General features: G+C 36.3%; 2 protein-coding genes and 2 long non-coding RNA genes across 6 annotated transcripts; 3 read left to right on the top strand and 1 right to left on the bottom strand.

Annotated features, from left to right (window-relative positions):
* Positions 1–288: 288 nt before the first annotated feature.
* On the top strand, positions 289–2956 carry LOC131017352 (uncharacterized). 2 transcript variants are annotated; one of them, XR_009099559.1, is made up of 3 exons: positions 315–1852; positions 2613–2778; positions 2871–2956. XR_009099559.1 is itself a non-coding variant. In XM_057946069.1 (1 exon), exon 1 carries the CDS (start codon positions 450–452, stop codon positions 1788–1790), a length of 1341 nt encoding a protein of 446 aa, XP_057802052.1. In that variant the 5' UTR covers positions 289–449; the 3' UTR covers positions 1791–2019. The 2 variants fall into 2 exon arrangements, 1 of the variants encoding a protein (XP_057802052.1); XM_057946069.1 differs by lacking the exons at positions 2613–2778; positions 2871–2956 and having other exon boundaries at positions 289–2019.
* Positions 2957–3001: 45 nt separating this feature from the next.
* On the top strand, positions 3002–4070 carry LOC131017351 (uncharacterized). Of its 2 annotated transcripts, XR_009099557.1 has the most exons (3): positions 3010–3246; positions 3342–3481; positions 3626–4070. It is a non-coding gene; the product is annotated as an uncharacterized LOC131017351 (long non-coding RNA). The 2 variants fall into 2 exon arrangements; XR_009099558.1 differs by lacking the exon at positions 3342–3481 and having other exon boundaries at positions 3002–3246.
* A 5301-nt stretch (positions 4071–9371) lies between these two features.
* LOC131017350 (uncharacterized) lies at positions 9372–11639 on the bottom strand. Its single transcript, XR_009099556.1, has 2 exons — positions 9980–11639; positions 9372–9860 (listed from the first exon to the last, which is right to left on the bottom strand). It is a non-coding gene; the product is annotated as an uncharacterized LOC131017350 (long non-coding RNA).
* A 2417-nt stretch (positions 11640–14056) lies between these two features.
* LOC131017349 (uncharacterized) lies at positions 14057–17334 on the top strand. Its single transcript, XM_057946068.1, has 3 exons — positions 14057–14637; positions 14980–15147; positions 15580–17334. The coding sequence occupies exons 1-3, from the start codon at positions 14095–14097 to the stop codon at positions 17254–17256; spliced, it is 2388 nt and encodes a 795-aa protein (XP_057802051.1). The 5' UTR covers positions 14057–14094; the 3' UTR covers positions 17257–17334.
* Positions 17335–17896: the final 562 nt, after the last annotated feature.

Below are 17896 nucleotides of genomic sequence, written 5' to 3'. Positions count from 1 at the left end.
GTTTTCCCAACATCGACTTAATTTTTTTAAATGATATGACATAAAAATGATGTGATTTTGTGTCATGCCATTTACGGAAATAAAATATAAATCATACGATGGCATCCGCGCGAACCACATCATGATTTTGGGGACTGAAAAATTGAATGCGGGATATTTTAGATATAAACTTAATAATTTGAAGTTTTTAAAAGTATTTTTTATAATTTGAAATATTTTCAGTAAAGTAGGTATAATTTAGGGTTTAATACTATATATTTAGACCAAAGATATAAGTTGTGCGAAGTCAAAGAATAAAGAATCAAACCCAAATATGAGGTATGCTAGTGCTGGGCTTTACAAATGGCCCAAGGTTAAGAGTCCAAGTCTAAATTTATCAGCAGCTGGAAATCGCCGACACGCACTCGAGCGTATTTCTTCTCACAGTAACCAGTCTTCGGCCGCCGACGATGGCTGAAGCAACCGCCGACGACCAGTTAGTGCAGCAACAGCAGCCTCCGCCGAAACCGCGGCCGAAGCGCTTCGTAAAGAACCAAGTCCCCGACTCAATCCTCAACGACGCGGCGCTCAACGCCGCTATCTCCCTCCTCCCGGCCAACTACAACTTCGAGATCCACAAAATCATCTGGCGCGTGCGCTCCTCGAACGCCACCCGCGTCGCTCTCCAGTTCCCGGAGGGCCTCCTCATGTACTCACTCGTCATCTCCGACATACTCACCACCTTCGCCTCCGTCGCGCACTGCTTCATCCTAGGCGACGTCACCTACGGCGCCTGCTGCGTCGACGACCTTTCCGCGCGCGCGCTCGACGTGCACCTGCTCGTGCACTTCGGCCACAGCTGCCTCGTCCCCATCGATTGCACCACCGTTCCTGTGCTCTACATCTTCGTCGAGATCGCCATCAACACGCGGAAGCTCCTGCACGAGCTGAGTTACAATTTTAGCCCTAATCAGATCAGTAATTTCGTCATGGCTGGAACTATTCAATTTTCGAACGCGATCCGCGCGGTGAAGCCGGAGCTGGAGAATTTAGGGTTCAGGGTTTTAATTCCCCAGTCGAAGCCCCTTTCTGCGGGGGAAGTCCTCGGGTGCACTGCGCCAAGCGTGAAATTACATGATTCTGCGGGGAAGGACAATGTGATTATCTTTGTGGCGGATGGAAGGTTCCATTTGGAGGCGTTTATGATTGCGAATCCGGATATTAAGGCGTTTAGGTATGATCCTTATTTGGGGAAGTTGTTCTTGGAGGAGTATGATCATGAGGGGATGAAGGGGAATAGGAGAAATGCGATAGAGAGGGCGAAAGGGGCGGAAACGTGGGGTATTGTGTTGGGGACCTTAGGCAGGCAAGGGAATCCTGTGGTGTTGAACAGGTTGGAAGGGAAAATGAGGGATAAAGGATTGGATTATATGGTGGTTTTGATATCCGAATTGTCGCCTAAGAAGATTGAGCTGTTTGGCGATGCAGTGGATGCTTGGGTTCAGATTGCGTGCCCCAGATTGTCTATTGATTGGGGTGATGCGTTTAAGAAGCCGTTGCTGACATCCTTCGAGGCTGAGATTGCACTCGGGGATTTGGCCGGGTGGTGGGAGAGGAAACCAGTATGTAATGATAGTTTGGAAGGGGCCATGAAGGAAGGTTGTTGTGGAAATGACAACGGGCAAAAGGGTGTGGATTATCCGATGGATTATTATGCGCAGGATGGAGGGGAGTGGAATTCTTCTTACTCAAAGAAGCCTGCTCGTGGGAAAAAAGATCAGTGCTGCAATGGTAGTAGTGTGAGATGTTAAAGATTTGGATGAGATTAAAGATAACATTACATGTCATAGTTATACCCAGTTTTTAGTTTAGGGTAACCATCATTTAACATATTGAAAGTTTGGATTGAGTTTTGTTCCGGCCTATCCATTTGTTGTAAAATTTTGTTTTATGTTCCTCTATGTTTACTTCATGTGTTTTACATTGGAAGATTTTTGAAGTTTCTGGTGTATGTGAAATTTGATGTTGCCTATGGCTTTATATAGTTGTGCTTTGAAATGTGTTTACATTTCAGAGACAATTGCAGCAGCCAAATTGTTTGATACATGCTGTATGTATGGTCAATTTCGATTGGGGTCCGAAAAGAGAGTACTTCAATGTGCTTTGTGAACAAGAAATGCATGTATTTCTTGAACTTGTACTAAAATTATCACCTTATCTTATCCACCTGAGCAATGTTTTAGGTTCTTGTTTGTGTTTCTGAGTAATTACGCGGATGATGAACAAGAAGCAAATAAAGCATAAATAACTGGCTTGATTTGTGAAATTGTGGAGTATCATGAAGTGCCGACAATCTTACTAAGGATTTCTGAATTTTTCTGAAGAAATCTACATGAACTTAGTTTCGAGCTTACTTTTCAATTATGTTATCACTTTAGGCTGGTCAGGCTGAGTTCAGGTTCCTGTATGCAGGTGGGATAAGAATTGCTTTATGCTGTTTAAACTTTTAGAAACTCCAATGGCTCGTTTTGATTAAGTGCCTATAATCTATGTTATCATCCTCTCCACTAAGGAGCATGATTGGACAGAAAACCAACCTGGATATGCTCCAATTATGTTTCTACTTTTTACAGGGGAGGATGAAACAATGCTCCAGTTCTGTACAAGGCTATTTTCATAATGTTCCGTAACCAAGGGCGTCGCCACTATCATGGTCTCCTACTCCAGCTTCAACGGAGACAAGATGCAGCTAACACAAATCTCATCACTGGTTTTCTCAAGAAAACTCTATGCTTCAGAGTGACCAACCTCATCATCTTCTGTTTAAGTTTTTAATTTATTTAACAAAGTGAACTTTCTTGACATTACCCCATATATAATATATATATCAGGGATTTGTCATCTCGGATTATAAGGACATAGACCTAATAACTGATCCGCCTCATGCCAACTACACATATTCGATTCTAGCAGGAATTGAAACGAAACGGTTCGTTGCTATATACTATATAATTGCTGCCGTTGCATTTCCACGTCTAAGTCAGTCGACAAATAATGTTTGTTTTTGTTGCTGTAAATTCCAGGTCATGATCCCGGATAACTATACTGAGTTCATGAACGGACTAACTTCGTTAGTGAAAAGTAAGTCCATTCTGATGAGCCGGATTGATGATGCCGTGAAGAGAATACTCAAGAGTTAAGTTCACAATGGGCCTTCTCGAAAACCCACAAGCTGATTACAGCATGACTAACTATTTAGGCAGTCAGGTCAGTTATAAGTTAAATCCTATTTCTCCCCATTCTAACGACAAAAGAAGTTACAAGAGTGAGTTATGAAATGATGGAGAAAATTACTTCAACAGGCACATAGAACTGGCAAGAGAAGCAGTGAGGAAATCCCTAGTCCAGTTGTTTTGTAGGAGCAAGCATCTAGCTAGACATTGTAGCTTTATTTCAAGAAAAATTACACAGAAGATAAAACAATGCTCCACTTCTGCACAAGGTTACTTTCCTAATATTCTATTTTTTTAAGTTGCTAAACTGTTTTTCCCAGTTGTTTTGTAGAATTGTAAATGTACTACTTTATTTCAAGAAAAACATCTGACTATGGAAAATTAGTCTGAACTTTTCCTTCTATTGGTGCCAGGTTATGAATCAGGCACCATAGAGGCCAAGAACCGAGAGATGATTCCAGAAAGTCTGTGCGCCTGCATACAACGCGCTAGCTCAAGACACAGGTATGTATGGTATGCATTAGTTGCCAAAGCTGTAGTTTTTTTAACTCTGTTGAACGATTCTCTGCGTCTCAGTTTTACTTTCTGCCTGCATTCTAGCAGATATTTTGTTAGAGGTTGGTGCTGTGCATATTAACAATAGATGAATTTGTAGGTAGTGATAATGGGAGTAGAAGCATGAGTTAGTGCTCCTAATGGAAATCCAATTCAAATATTATTTGAAAATTGAAGCGTTTCGCCGCTTCCGGATTAGTTGCCCAGCTCTAATTTGCAGTTGATGATTAAACACAAATGTACCAATGAGTAACCATTTTTTGAATGCGAAGATGTGAATTGGAATCCACTTTGGATAAAACATGTGGCTTCCAAGAATTTGTGGTGGCAGCTACTGCTTCAATACCACAGCTCTCTCTCTCTGTCTCTCTCTCTCTCTCTCATGAATATTCAATTGGCTCCACTTGAATTTCTGAGAAGCAGAAAAAGAAATTGTACGAATGTTGTGGCCTTTTCGAGGCTCGAACAAATAACAGAAGTGACATGAGGGTGTTTGGCTGAGCTTATAAGCTCCTTAAAAAAACAGCTTCTAAGCTGTTTAGGAGCTTATAAGCTCCTTCAAAGTGTTTGGCAAAATATATTATAAGCTCCAAAAATAAGCTCCAAGAGCTTATAAACTCCCAAAAAAATAAGTTCCTCTACCCCAACTTATTTTTTTATAATCTCATATGCAACAATCATTTTACAAATATTTTTCAACTATAATTTATTATTTTCATTATATATCATTCAAGGTCATTTTCTTCGATTTTCTCTCTCTAACAAAAAATTCTCTCTCTAGCTTATAAGCTCAATTATCCAAACACTTTGACAACTTATAAGCTCTTAAAAATTACATCTTATAAGCTCTTGAAACATCTTATAAGCTCCAAGAGCTTATAAGCTCTTTAAAATAAGCTTAGCCAAACACCCTCCACTGTCCTTTTCACACACACCACTGAGTGTTTTGTACCAACTGTAACAATGAAATGTCTTTGCATCTGATCTATAATTTTTTTTATTAATAATGAAGTTGTATCGAGTGAGGAGAGATAGGTAAAAGACCGTTCCTTGATTTCTCTATAGGTTATCATGTTTAATTTTATTGTGTTAAATGAGAGGTTACACATTCAACATGATACTATATATTTGTGTCCGTGCCTAAGTATGCCTTTAATTTTTCTCATAAAATGTCTTTAATTTACAAAATATTAATTAATTATTACGACATTCTCTTAGATACTAGCAGAGAGTGTGTGCATTGCACACAATTTATAAACTTCACATTAATAAATTGTTAGGGTTTAATAATTGTAATAAATTTGAAAAATTGAAAAAACTATTCTTATCGTGATTAATATAAAATTGAAGATGGTTTTTTAATTAATTACGCGATGGACGATAAAATTATTGTATAAATTTTTAATGTACATCTAATTAGTTAATATGATGTTATAATATTTTTGGGTCTAATTTTTCTTCTTTTAGTAGAAAAGTGAAGTGAAATCATAAATATAGTTTTTAATGTAGTGATGGAAGATGGAATGAGATAGAATTTTTATGTAAATTTAATAATTTAGATATTTATGTATAGTTTCTTTAAATATAAATGAATATATTATTTTAAATATGTAGTAGCACAGAAGCTTAAATCAGATAGAAGTTTAATGTATATCTAATGAATTAATATATATATATATATATATATATATATATATATATATATATATATATATATATATATATATTTAAATATATATTATTGAATCTAGATATTTATTTATAAGCCTTATCAAATAGCTATAGATATATATCAAATAGATTTAGTGTAATATGTAATGAATTAATATATTCTTATATTTCATTTACAAAATTACCCTTAAAATAAAATAGTTCTCCCTCTGTACAGCGAATGTGAGATGTTTTTTTTTTGCACAGGATTTAAGGAGCTAGTGTATAGTGAAAAAGTGAAATGAAAAAGTGAATGAAAAAGTAAAATGAAAGAGAAAATTAATGAAAAAGTAGTTTTAATATATTTCAAAAAAGGAAATAACTCAATTTCGTTGGGATGAAGAGAGTATGTAATAAGAATATAATAGTCAATCTATATTTTGTGCTTAAGACACCTTTTATATTAGTATATATAAGATGCATATCATATCATTAAATTAAATATATATTACAATAAAATCAAGTTAGTACAAATTAGACGACAATGAAATCAACAACTAAAAATTACTCCCTTTGTCCCAGCTTTTTGTATCCACTTTTAGTTGTAAATGTGGATACAAAAAGCTGGGACGGAGGGAGTATTTCCTCCGTCCCACGAATCTTGATACATATTCATTTTTGGGTCGTCACACGAATCTTGATGCATTTCCAAATATAGTAATAATTAGCTAAAATAAAGTTTCTTAATTACGTACTTTATCACCTTATTACTTACACATTTTTCTACTTTATCACTATTCTACTTTATTACTTACACACTTCTACTTCATCACTTTTCTACTTTATTATCTACACACTTCTACTTTATTATTTTTCTACTTTATTACCTACACACTTAACACACTAATATTTTTTTTTTCTCATGCCGAAAATAAATGCATTAAGATGGGGACGGAGGGAGTACTAAACTAGTAGTATAAATTAGAACAAACAAATGGTGAGAATTAAATCAATGAACTGTTGAAAAAAAAAGGAGCAAACCTTATTGATAATTATTACGGTGTATTGGTTACCATCCCATTATTTATTTTTAAAGCTATGAAAAATTAAGCAAGTGTTTATTTTTGTAGGAGAAAAAAGAGGGTACTAATCTCATGACCTAGTAACTTTATAAAAGTGTGTTAAAAAAAAATGCATATTTGATGGTGGGAAGTTGTCATTCTTGAAAAATTGAGATTTGAGTTGGATCCACATCAAACAAAATTAGGTAGGCGATGGTACGTACGATTCAAAAGTAAATGGGGCATCCTAATTTGCATACCTCATTATCATCATCAATCATAAATATCAAAAACATCAACTTTTTATTTTTTTTGTTCATGTCGCGTATGTGCTACAAAATGGATTATGACATACGCATAAGAAACTGGGCACTACCATTTTCTTCTTCTTTCAAAATCGAAGGTATTTTTATAGATATATATTTCTTGATTTATTATTTATACTGTATTTGGACTTTGATTTTATTTCATATGTTTTTGGCAAAAATATATATTATGGCATTTTGTATTTCATCTCTGCATAGTGTTGTAAACAACTCAAATAATTTTGTTCAATTCAATATTCATATTTGAAATTTTATAATTTGAATTCAAATACTATTTTTAATTCAATTAATATTTAAATATAAATATAAAATTATAATATTCATGAACGTGAGAACCTCTCCATATATATATATGTTACCTTCCTCGTGCATTGCACGGGTAACATTTTTTTTTTGTATAAAAGAATTATGACATCAAATAGGTAAATGTATGTTAAATGTGTCGTTGAGTGTTAAATGCCTTGATAATTTATTATTGAATGTTTATTATGTAATGTATTGATTATTGCTTCGTATTATTTAAAATATTATTTTACATTAATATTTAAATTATTTGAAACTATTCAAATTCAATTCGATAGTTCGAATAATAATCAGATACGAAGACAAATATTTAAATAACAATAAAATATGAATACAGAGTATTCGAATAATTTAACTATTACAAATCAAATACATTGCCATTTACTTGGATTACACCTCTAGTTTTGAATAAATATAGAAAAATTATATGTCAGCAGCTTACATAAATAACGTCTAGTCGAAATCCTGTTTATCCATGTGCAAAATAGATGATGTATTTGTCAATGATTAAACGAGAGATGTCATGCGCCATTTATAATTTTTTTTATATAAATTAACAATATTAAATAAAGAAATTTAAATACTGCGCCACAGGGACAGTGCCGGACTCGAACTCAATACCTTTGAGTCTTTGACCTTAAGCATTTATAATTTTTTAAGAATTACAAGAACTATAATCAAATAAGCAATTTGCACGCAGGTGAGACCTTTATATCGCACAAAGGTGGATAAATTATCCGCATACAATAAGACCATTACTCACATAAAAGTAGAAAACTATCCGTCCGTAGCGGTTATATACTTGAGTAATCCATCTCTCTGTTTTGAGTTGTAGTTTTGGACGCAGTCTGTTGTTGATGGCAGTTTGTTGATCTTTGTATTTCGCTTTGGGTTGCACCCCTCGTGCGTTTATTTTTTATTGAATTTTACTTACAAAAAAATATATATATACTTGAGTATATACTTGAGTAATTGAGACGTATATGGAGTTTAATTTGAAATTTGGATTCAACTTTTAAGTATATAACGAATTTTATTGATAATATATTTTCATATTAATTAATTAAGTAGTCAAAATTTTATTCAAAAGATTCGAGCCCATTATACGTTATACTATACTTCTTGCTCAAAGCACTAAGTAAATATGTAAGTGGAGAGATCAAGACTTTCGAGGATTAAGGATTTTAATTAGCTTTAATTAATCCACCGTCAGAAACAGAAAGTAGCTCAAACTTTTAAAGTAAAAAAGGGATAAAACATATCATAATCTTTTAAATTAAAATATAAAAACATGTCCGCGCAACTTACTGTGGTGAAACATTCATAGTAAGGGCCTGTTTGATATGGGTTTATAGGTAGGATAAATTAAATTAATACATGTTAGTGTGATGTTTGATATCATGTTCTATTAATGTGGTCAACTCCTACTTAATCCTACTTCTACATGCTATTTTGTGGGAATAACCCATACTAATAATCCGGCCCTCCCCCCTCGGATAACTTTAATACTGCGAAGTTGGATAAAAATTATGCTACCCTTCCTCACGCATATGGATGCAAATGCCCAAGTAATGGTGGACACACATGATATTTTTAAAAGAGTGGATTTTTAAAATGGCCACTTTCATATTGTAAAGATAAAAAATGTCCACTAAAATAAAAAACTTAAAAAATGTCCACTGTTACCAAAATACCCTTCACATTAAAAATTAAAAAAATGTCCACTTTACATCACCCCTTTAAAAAATCCCGCAATTCACAACCAGTGTGAATTCACAACCAAAATTTTTTGGTTGTGAATTCACACTGGTTGTGAATTGAGAATTCACAACCAGTCGAATTCACAACCAGAATTTTTTGTTTGTGAATTCACAACTAGTCGAATTCACAGCCAAAATTTAATTCACAATCAGTCGAATTCACAACCAAAATTTAATTCACAACTAGAATTTTTTGGTTGTGAATTCACAACAAACGAATTCACAACCAAAATTTAATTCACAACTAGATTTATGTTGGTTGTGAATTCACAACCAGTGTGAATTCACAACTAGAATTTATTTTGGTTGTGAATTCAAGTAGTTGTGAATTTGAGTTTTTAAAGTTTGAATTCACAACTAAAACTAGAATTTATTTTGATTGTGAATTTGAATTTTAGTTGTAATTAATAGATCTGATTGTGAATTCAAGAATATTAAGTTGTGAATTCATAAATGTGATCGTGAATTCAAAAACATTAAGCTGCTGTGAATTCATAAATTTGGTTGTGAATTTAAGAACATTAAAAAAATAATTATACAGCTCAATCAAATTGTTGTACAACAACTAAAATACAACAACTCAATCTACCATCAAAATACATCAATTCCTCTAAATCAACAATCAAAATACAACAAAAATATTATTCGAATCAATTCAATCTACAATTAAAATACAACAATTCCTTCGAATCAACAATCTCAACATTCAATCTCCGAACAATCTCAACAGATCTTAGAACGAAAATCATTCACACAATCTCCACACAATCTCCATAAATCTCCATAAATAAAAGCTCAATCATCAACTCATGATCTCCATCCTCTAAACGAAGCCATACACAGACATGACAAAATCAATAATCACAATTCAGACTTCTGCAAATTAGCATCAAAATCCCATCATAGTAGAATTTCTGCAGAATTCCAGACTTGGAATCCAATTCCTACGGACACAAATAGTAGAAACCTTCTTAAGGTTTGCTCTCTTCACCACTGTTACAGATCTTGATCTGTTGAAACATTCCTAACATTAAATCAAGAAGCCATTTTTCGCATAACCAAATGTCACCAACACAGCAACATCAACACATCACTATTATCTTCGCTACAACTATAGAGATACATCATCTTGCATAATATGTTTGCTTTCTGCATTTCTAATAATGTTAGTATTAAAGAACTGAAAAAAAACACAAACTTGGGGCTGTGTGTGTGCGCGTGAGTCTGGGGAGGGGGAGGGCTCCGACTGGTTTTATGAGGGCGGCATAAGGAGGGGGAGGACCGGCGGCGGCGGTGGAGGCGGCCTGTGACTCCTGCTGTCCGTCGGTCAAGAGAGAAAGATATGGGTGGTGCTACTGTCGTTCGGAGAGGAGTCAGCAGAGCTGCTGCTGCTGTTGACGGCGGCGGTCCGGTTGGCTGTGGCTGCCGTTCAAAGAATCAGAGGAGGAGGGAGGCGGCGATGGCGGCGGTCCGGCTGACTGCTGCTGTCGGCTGGAGCAGAGAGGGGGGGGGCGAGATTGGTAAGAGAGGCCATTTTTTCCGGCGATAGACTGCTCGGCCTCAAGCGACCCAGAATCGCGGTGGTGGCAGCCTTGTAACCGCTGCTTGCCGAGAATCAGAGGGCGGCGACGGGGCGACAGAGAGCTGAGAGAGAAGAGAGTGAAGAGAGAGATGAAAGAGAGAGAGAGAGATAGAATTCGCAGATTTAGAGAGAGAGAGAGAGAGAGAGAGAGGGAGAAGAAGGGAGAGAGAGAGTATCCGACGATTGAGAGAAATTTTTATTTTTAGGAGAGGGGTATTTCTGTCTTTTCAATCAAAAAGTGGACAGTTTTTATTATTTTTATCTTAGTGGACATTTTTTATCTTTACAATATGAAAGTGGATAGTTTTATATATTTACTCTTTTTAAAATTATATGAGGATAGTTTTGGTATTAGATAATATAATCCAACATAATCCTATGGATATCAAACACAATATAAGATTAAGTAGCCATGATATTAAACACCCATGAAATAATATAAATCCACACTAATCCACACTAATTTCTCAAGATAATGTTAATCCTAATCAATCATAAACTGCAAATCAAACGACTCCTAAATCGTGAAAATTGTATGAGATTAGTGAACAAATAAAGTAATCTTACTTGAAATAATTGTAATTAATGTTGGCAATTTAGGGGTTTGATGCAATCTCAGTGAGTCTAAAGTATAACACCATTGTCTTCTTTGATGACTTATAGAGCACTTAGTAACAAATCTTGCATCTCATTGATTCATTTAGACTATGATTTTTGAATTTTGACTAAATATTTAGATAATGATCATAATGCGAAAATGATAAGGGCACGTTTACTATGTAAAGGCATTTTCATGTAGATAATGATGGGGCCTCGTTGCAATAGCAAATGGACTCGCAGCCTTTATAAGTTTACACAAAAACTCTCATTTGCGCGAATAAAAATAAGATAAAATAGTCTAAACATATTTTGTAATTTATTAAAGAATAAGTTTCTTTACGTATAGGCCAGTAATTATGCATCAATGTGCATAAACAGTGGATAATTCATCTTCTTTATACCAGAAGCAGCGAGCAGTGACATTTTAGATCCGAGAGAAGAGAGAAAGATGAGCGGTAACATGAGACATTTCAAATTTAAAAGAGAGCGTCGAGCAACAACAAACAGCTTGATATTGTAGACGGTAAATTGAGGAGTTATAGGCATGAGAGGTGGTATTAATAGAAGGAACTGCATATAATTAAAGGAATATTTATTTAGTTTTTTTTTTTAAATTATTTTTGTTTAGTTTTATCTCTATTTTATTAGAGGAATTTTTGTCAATTCATTTAAAATATTGTGAATATATTTTATATAATTTTTTTAGATGAGTAAGTTCTATCTTTACGTTTTGAAAATAGGCATCATCTATAATTAACTTTAGCATTTATATATTTTAAATATGAAAAAAATACAGAATACATTCTAAATATAATAATAAAAAAAATTCAATAATTCTTTGTCGAAACTTGACGAATTACGTACTAATTCTCTATGTAAACTGCTGTCAAAAAAAAAAAAAAAACTCTATGTAAAGTGGAAGAACTTGATAATTATCATTATACGTAAAGTGGAAGAACTTGATAATTATCATTATGTGCTGTAATAGCATTTATTACAGCCATCCTAATTGACCCTGAAAAAGAAAGTTTAAGATCATTCTAAAAATTAATTACTACAACACATTCTCTCTCTCTCTCTCTCTCTCATTTGCTTCTTAATTAGCTTAATCTAGTTAAAATAGTAGGGTCCTCAATATTTATCCACTTTAAACACTTGTGTAACACACTAATGCAAAACCAAATTAGTGACGATTTCACTAAGCACTACACTTACGCACATGTGAATAAAGGTATTAATTTCTCATTAAATCAAACCAATCTGACTCCTACTTATAATAAGCTAACTAAATCTCGTCGTAATAGAATATTAATAGATGCATCAAAACACAATTCCTTTTTGGTTTCTTTCTTCCTACTGGCAGATTTTGTAGCGACGACAAGCATTAAAAAACGCCAACAAACGGGATTCCTATTCTTTAATATTCCAAAAATACATTGTGCGTTTATCTAATTAATAGTATATAAATATTAATATGTATATTTTCAGAGAGTCGATCGAGAAATGTCTATAGGTTAATTGCGTTGCGTGGGATCCCACAATGCAAGGTCAGAGAGACCTGCTGCAATCCCTCTTTTTGAGCTTTCTTTAATGGCAGTCGAAACAAAGTGGGTAGATGGGCTGCATACATACTTTGTATCTATATAGATAGAGTCTGCTATTTCTATTTATTTATTTTTTCGTGAAAAATGAAAATAACGAATAAATCATTAAAATTTATATGTAAATTAAGTATAATTAATGAATAGTTGTATCCAGTTAATATGGTAAAAATCTTGGCCCTTCCAAGATTTGAATTCAAATGAGAATGTCTAATCATGCGTTACATTGATCTATTATGGGGGGGGGGAGTTAATTACCATTAATCTTGGCTATTAATTAGATCATAAAAATTCAAAGTACTTCATTCATACTTAGCCCACGTTTGATTGTGTGTTTTTAGAGATTGGAAAGGGAATCAATTAATTGAATCAATTACTTGATGTTTGGTTTGTGTAATGAATTAACCATTACCCTTACTTGAGGGTAACACAATCACCCAATTTGTTACCCCTCAAAATAGAGGGGAAACAAAAGAAAGGAGGTATATCTTATAATTAATGACTCATTTACATTGCTAAACCAAACACTTAATAAAAATAATGGTTATTGTTAGCATTCCACTCTTTTATTTAATTTCATTAATTCCCTTTTCATTTCTATACTTGAACCAAAAGAGCACTTAAAATGAATGTTCACATGTGATCTCAATTCTATATACATATTATGGGATGAGATCCAGTGTCCCACAATCTTATGTGTGCCATTGTGTCCCATGCTTATATCTATTATTTTAAAAATATTTTTTATAAAAATAAAATTTATTATAATACTATGAATTATATTTAATTTTTATTTCAAAAAATTAAATTTTTTAAAAAGCATATACCATGACTTTGAATTTATCAACCTATTATTAGCTAATAAAAGTGAAATTAAATGATAAAAAATAATTATATACCCTAGATTGATGGAATAAATCCTAGTTAATAATCACAAAATTAAATTAAAGCATAAAAAGTTGAAATTGAAGAAAATATATATAAGAAATTAAACAAAATTAAAAGTGGGACACAAAGTGAGACATAAAGTGTGGTACACTGAATCTTATTCCCATATAATATAGTAAATACACGCAGCACACAGAAGCTCCACCAAAGAAATCCATGACATAGCTTTATGGTATCCATATTGCTTACATAAGATATAACCGCACTCACTGCACCGATATGCAGTCTAAGAGATTTGCTTTCTTCATTTTCTACCCATTTTCAAGAATTTCATGAAATCTCACACTCCAATAAACTAAGACAAATAACCTAACAAATTAAAACTTCTACTTTAACGAACTTCCCACATTATAATATTTCCAAAAATAGATTTTGACCCTTTGTCATCATCAAAGAACAAGAAAACCCCCATATTTCTTCCCTATACATAAACTCCTCCCTCTCTTCTCCTCATTCATCAAACTTCCACACCACATCACTTTACAGTTCCTCGACAATGGCCCCACAATACCAACACGACCGCGCCAGAGACATATGGCGGCGCTGCCTCGCCTCCGCCTTCCGCACGGCGCTGGCGTGCACCATCGTGGGCGTCGCCACCCTCTACGGCCCGGCCTACATCAACAAGCAGGTGGCCTTCCCGGCCTTCTCCTACGTGACGGTGATCCTCGTCGTCACCGACGCCACGCTGGGCGACGCCCTGCGCGGCTGCTGGCTGGCGCTCTACGCCACCGCGCTGGGTGTCTTCCCGGGCATCGTGAGCCTCTGGTTCATCGGCCCGGGGAGGCTCACGACCACCACCACCTCCGCGGCCGTGGCCGCCAGCGCCTTCTTCGTGGCCCTGCCGGAGGGGACCCACCTCATCGCAAAGCGCATCGCCCTCGGCCAGATCGTTCTCTTGTACGTCGTCGCCTTCATCAACGGCGGCCACACCCAGCCCGTCATGCACCCGCTCCACATCGCCACCAGCACCGCCCTCGGCGTGGGCGCGTGCGTCATCGCCCTCCTTCTGCCCTTCCCCAGACTCGCCTATCGGCAGGTACGTACCCAAAGTAATGTTTGCATGCACGGTGATACTTACTTAATTTCTAACAACTACCAAAATAATGTTTGCATGCACGGTGATACTTACTTAATTCTAACAACTACATGCACATATATAAACGTACCAAATTATTTGCGAGCTATTCCGTTCAAGAAAAGTTGTTCATGCTCGGTTTAGTGAAGCTCCTTAAATAGAAGAACCAAGTTTGAGCTAATAGTATTAGACTCGTTAAATAACTTAACTTTGAAAATATAAATTATTAAGTTTCATGAAATTTGCATGCAAAAACATGTCTTGGTCTTGAATTCTTACATTCTTACATTTATTGAATTTCAGGTGAGAGGAAACAGCAAGCTGTATATCGATAATGCATCGGAGAGATTGAAGCTGTTCATCAAGGCATTCTCTGCAGAAGACAAGGCATCACCCAAGGCATTGATCTCTCAAGCCAAATCTCTCAACAAGCCAGCAAATAAACTTCTCCATTGCATCAGATCCAAACAAGTATGTAATAAATACAACATAATTAACCAATACATTACTTCCAAATTAATTGAGTGAATTAATATAAAATAGCCATTTTAAGATAGTAAATATAAAAAATTATCACTAACATAAAAAAAGTCGCTTGTTTAATTATTGAATTCACAATCAGAAATAAGTTTAGTTGTGAATTATTCTATTAAATAGAGTAATTCACAACAAAGAATAGATTTTATTACGAATTGTCTTATTTAAAATGGACATTCACAACCAAAAATAAGTTTGATCGCGAATTTAGTCGTGAATTCGACAATTAAGGGCAAAATAGAACTTTGAGCCAAAAATGCGATTATTTTTTTGTTTACAATATGAAAATGACTACTTTAGTATATTAAATTACTAACATTACTATGAATAAGAAGACGATGTTGATAATTGTGATTATTTGAACAGGAAAGCATGCAATGGGAGAGAGAACCAATCAAGTTCCTAAAAGCATACAAGAAAAAACCAGCACAGCCATTGCAAGGCCTCGAGACAATCTTGAGAGGAATGGAAAATGCTCTCGAAAACTGCTCTGAATTCCCAGTCGCCCCAATGAACACCCAACTCAAACACGATCTACCCTGTTTGGAGCAGCAAATCTTGCATCGAGTCAAGAACTTGGCCTCACAGAACTCAGTTGCCGACGACGGCGGCGGCAGCGGCGAAAAGGATCACAACAAGTTCCTCCAAACACTTCAGCCGGCATCCATGAATCTCAAGGACTTTCCCTCTTTGTTCTTCGTCTTCTGCCTCAAGCTCCTCCTCCACTCGAATCCATCTGCGAATTCCGATCACGACCAGAAACAAACGGCGAATGCATCGGAGAAAGAGACGAAGAGTTTGATGTTGAAGCTATGGGAGAAGAGGCCCGTTGTGATCAACAGAGGGAGGCTAATGCCTGCTCTAAAATGTGCGCTCTCGTTGGGATTCGCGGTGTTTTTCGGGCTGATATACAGCAAGGAAAACGGGTTCTGGTCGGGGCTGCCGGTGGCCATCAGCCTGGCCTCGTCGAGGGAGGCGACGTTCAAGGTGGCGAACATCAAGGCGCAGGGCACGGTGCTCGGCACCGTGTACGGGGTGATAGGCTGCTACGTGTTCGAGAGCTACGTGAAGATAAGGTTCGTCTCCCTGCTGCCGTGGTTCATCTTCAGCTGCTTCCTGCGGCAGAGCAGGATGTACGGCCAGGCCGGCGGGGTCTCTGCGGCTATCGGGGCGCTGCTCATCTTGGGGAGGAAGAATTTCGGCAGCCCTAGTGATTTTGCTATTTTGAGGATAGTGGAGACCTTCATCGGGCTGTCGTGCTCGATCATGGTGGATATCCTGCTGCAGCCCACCAGGGCTTCTGTCCTGGCGAAGCTGCAGCTCTCCGCGAGCTTGCACTCGTTGCACGAGGCCGTGGAGGCCGTGAGCCTCGACTGCGAGTCCGGGAGGTTGAGGTTGGAGGAGGGGTTGAGGAAGCTGAGGTTGGACGTGAGTGAGCTTGGGAAGTACATTGAGGAAGGTGAGGCAGAGCCCAACTTCTGGTTCTTGCCTTTTCATGGTGCTTGCTATGGGAGGCTGAGGGTGTCTCTGTTGAAAATGGTGGATTTCTTGCATTTTGGGAGCCATGCGATTAGGTTTGTGGAGCAAGAATCTCGAAACATGGATAGTAAGGTGTGGAGAGAGGCTGCAATGAAGATGGAAGCTGATTTAAAGGTGTTTAAAGATGCTGTTTGCTGTGGGGTGAAGTGCTTTGAGGAGGTTGTTTTGGTAAAATCGATTGCGGGCCTCGAGGAGGAGTACGAGAAGGGGAGGAGCGGCCTCGATCTGGAGAAGGGGAAGTCGGGGCGGTGGTCGGGGAGAGACGAGGACGAGATGAGGAAGAGCGCGGCGTCGTTTCTCCGGCACGTGGATGGGTGTGATGGTGTGGAGGAGGTGACCAAGAATGGGGTGGGATTGAGTTTGGGTGCATTGGTTTATTGCATGGATGGAGTATTGAGAGAGAGCAAAGAGATTGAGAAGGGAATCAAAGAGATTGTACAGTGGGAGAATCCCTCAACACAAGTGGACCTGCATAACATCGTGTGTAAATTGCGTGCGCTTTAAAGAAAAGTGTAACCATATAAAATGCCAATTCATAACATTTTCCAATAATACATCAATAACCTAACCATTACTGATTAATGCAGCAGACAGACAATTTCTAAGGCAAGTTGATACTGATCATAGTCTTGCAAAGTAATTACAAGGAAACATAAAAAATCTATTTCTACTTCTTTAGAGGGTAAAGTGCTTGATGCTTACGCGGCAGAGATTCATACGAGAGGCCTCTGTATGAAGAATTGAGATTCTTGATCTATTTTTCTAGTTTCTTTACTTGAGAAACATACAGGAAACAGAGAAGTTGATCAGTCCCTGATGGATAACTAACTGTTAGTTACAAATTTATCTGTCAATGCATATTCATAAAAGATACTATTAAAATGGAAAGAATTGAGAATTAAGATAACTCAAAGAAGAATTAAGATAAATTTGTTATAACATGGAACTACTAAACTAATTGCATATAACTTATTCAGTCATGCAGAACTTAGAAGTCAGAAGCATTTTGGTCATTAAAACTAATAAGCTCTTCAAATTACAAGAAATTTAAATATTATAAAATGAGGCAAGCCATAATCTTTGTTTACTGTAAGTTGAAGAACTGTAATATTGTGTGTATTGTTCGGCAAAACAAATGGAAGAG

This window comes from Salvia miltiorrhiza, chromosome 3 (assembly GCF_028751815.1).
Source record: "Salvia miltiorrhiza cultivar Shanhuang (shh) chromosome 3, IMPLAD_Smil_shh, whole genome shotgun sequence".
Classification (NCBI taxonomy): domain Eukaryota; kingdom Viridiplantae; phylum Streptophyta; class Magnoliopsida; order Lamiales; family Lamiaceae; genus Salvia; species Salvia miltiorrhiza.
Note: the sequence above shows the minus strand (reverse complement) of the source record. Positions and strands in the feature narration are given on the sequence as shown.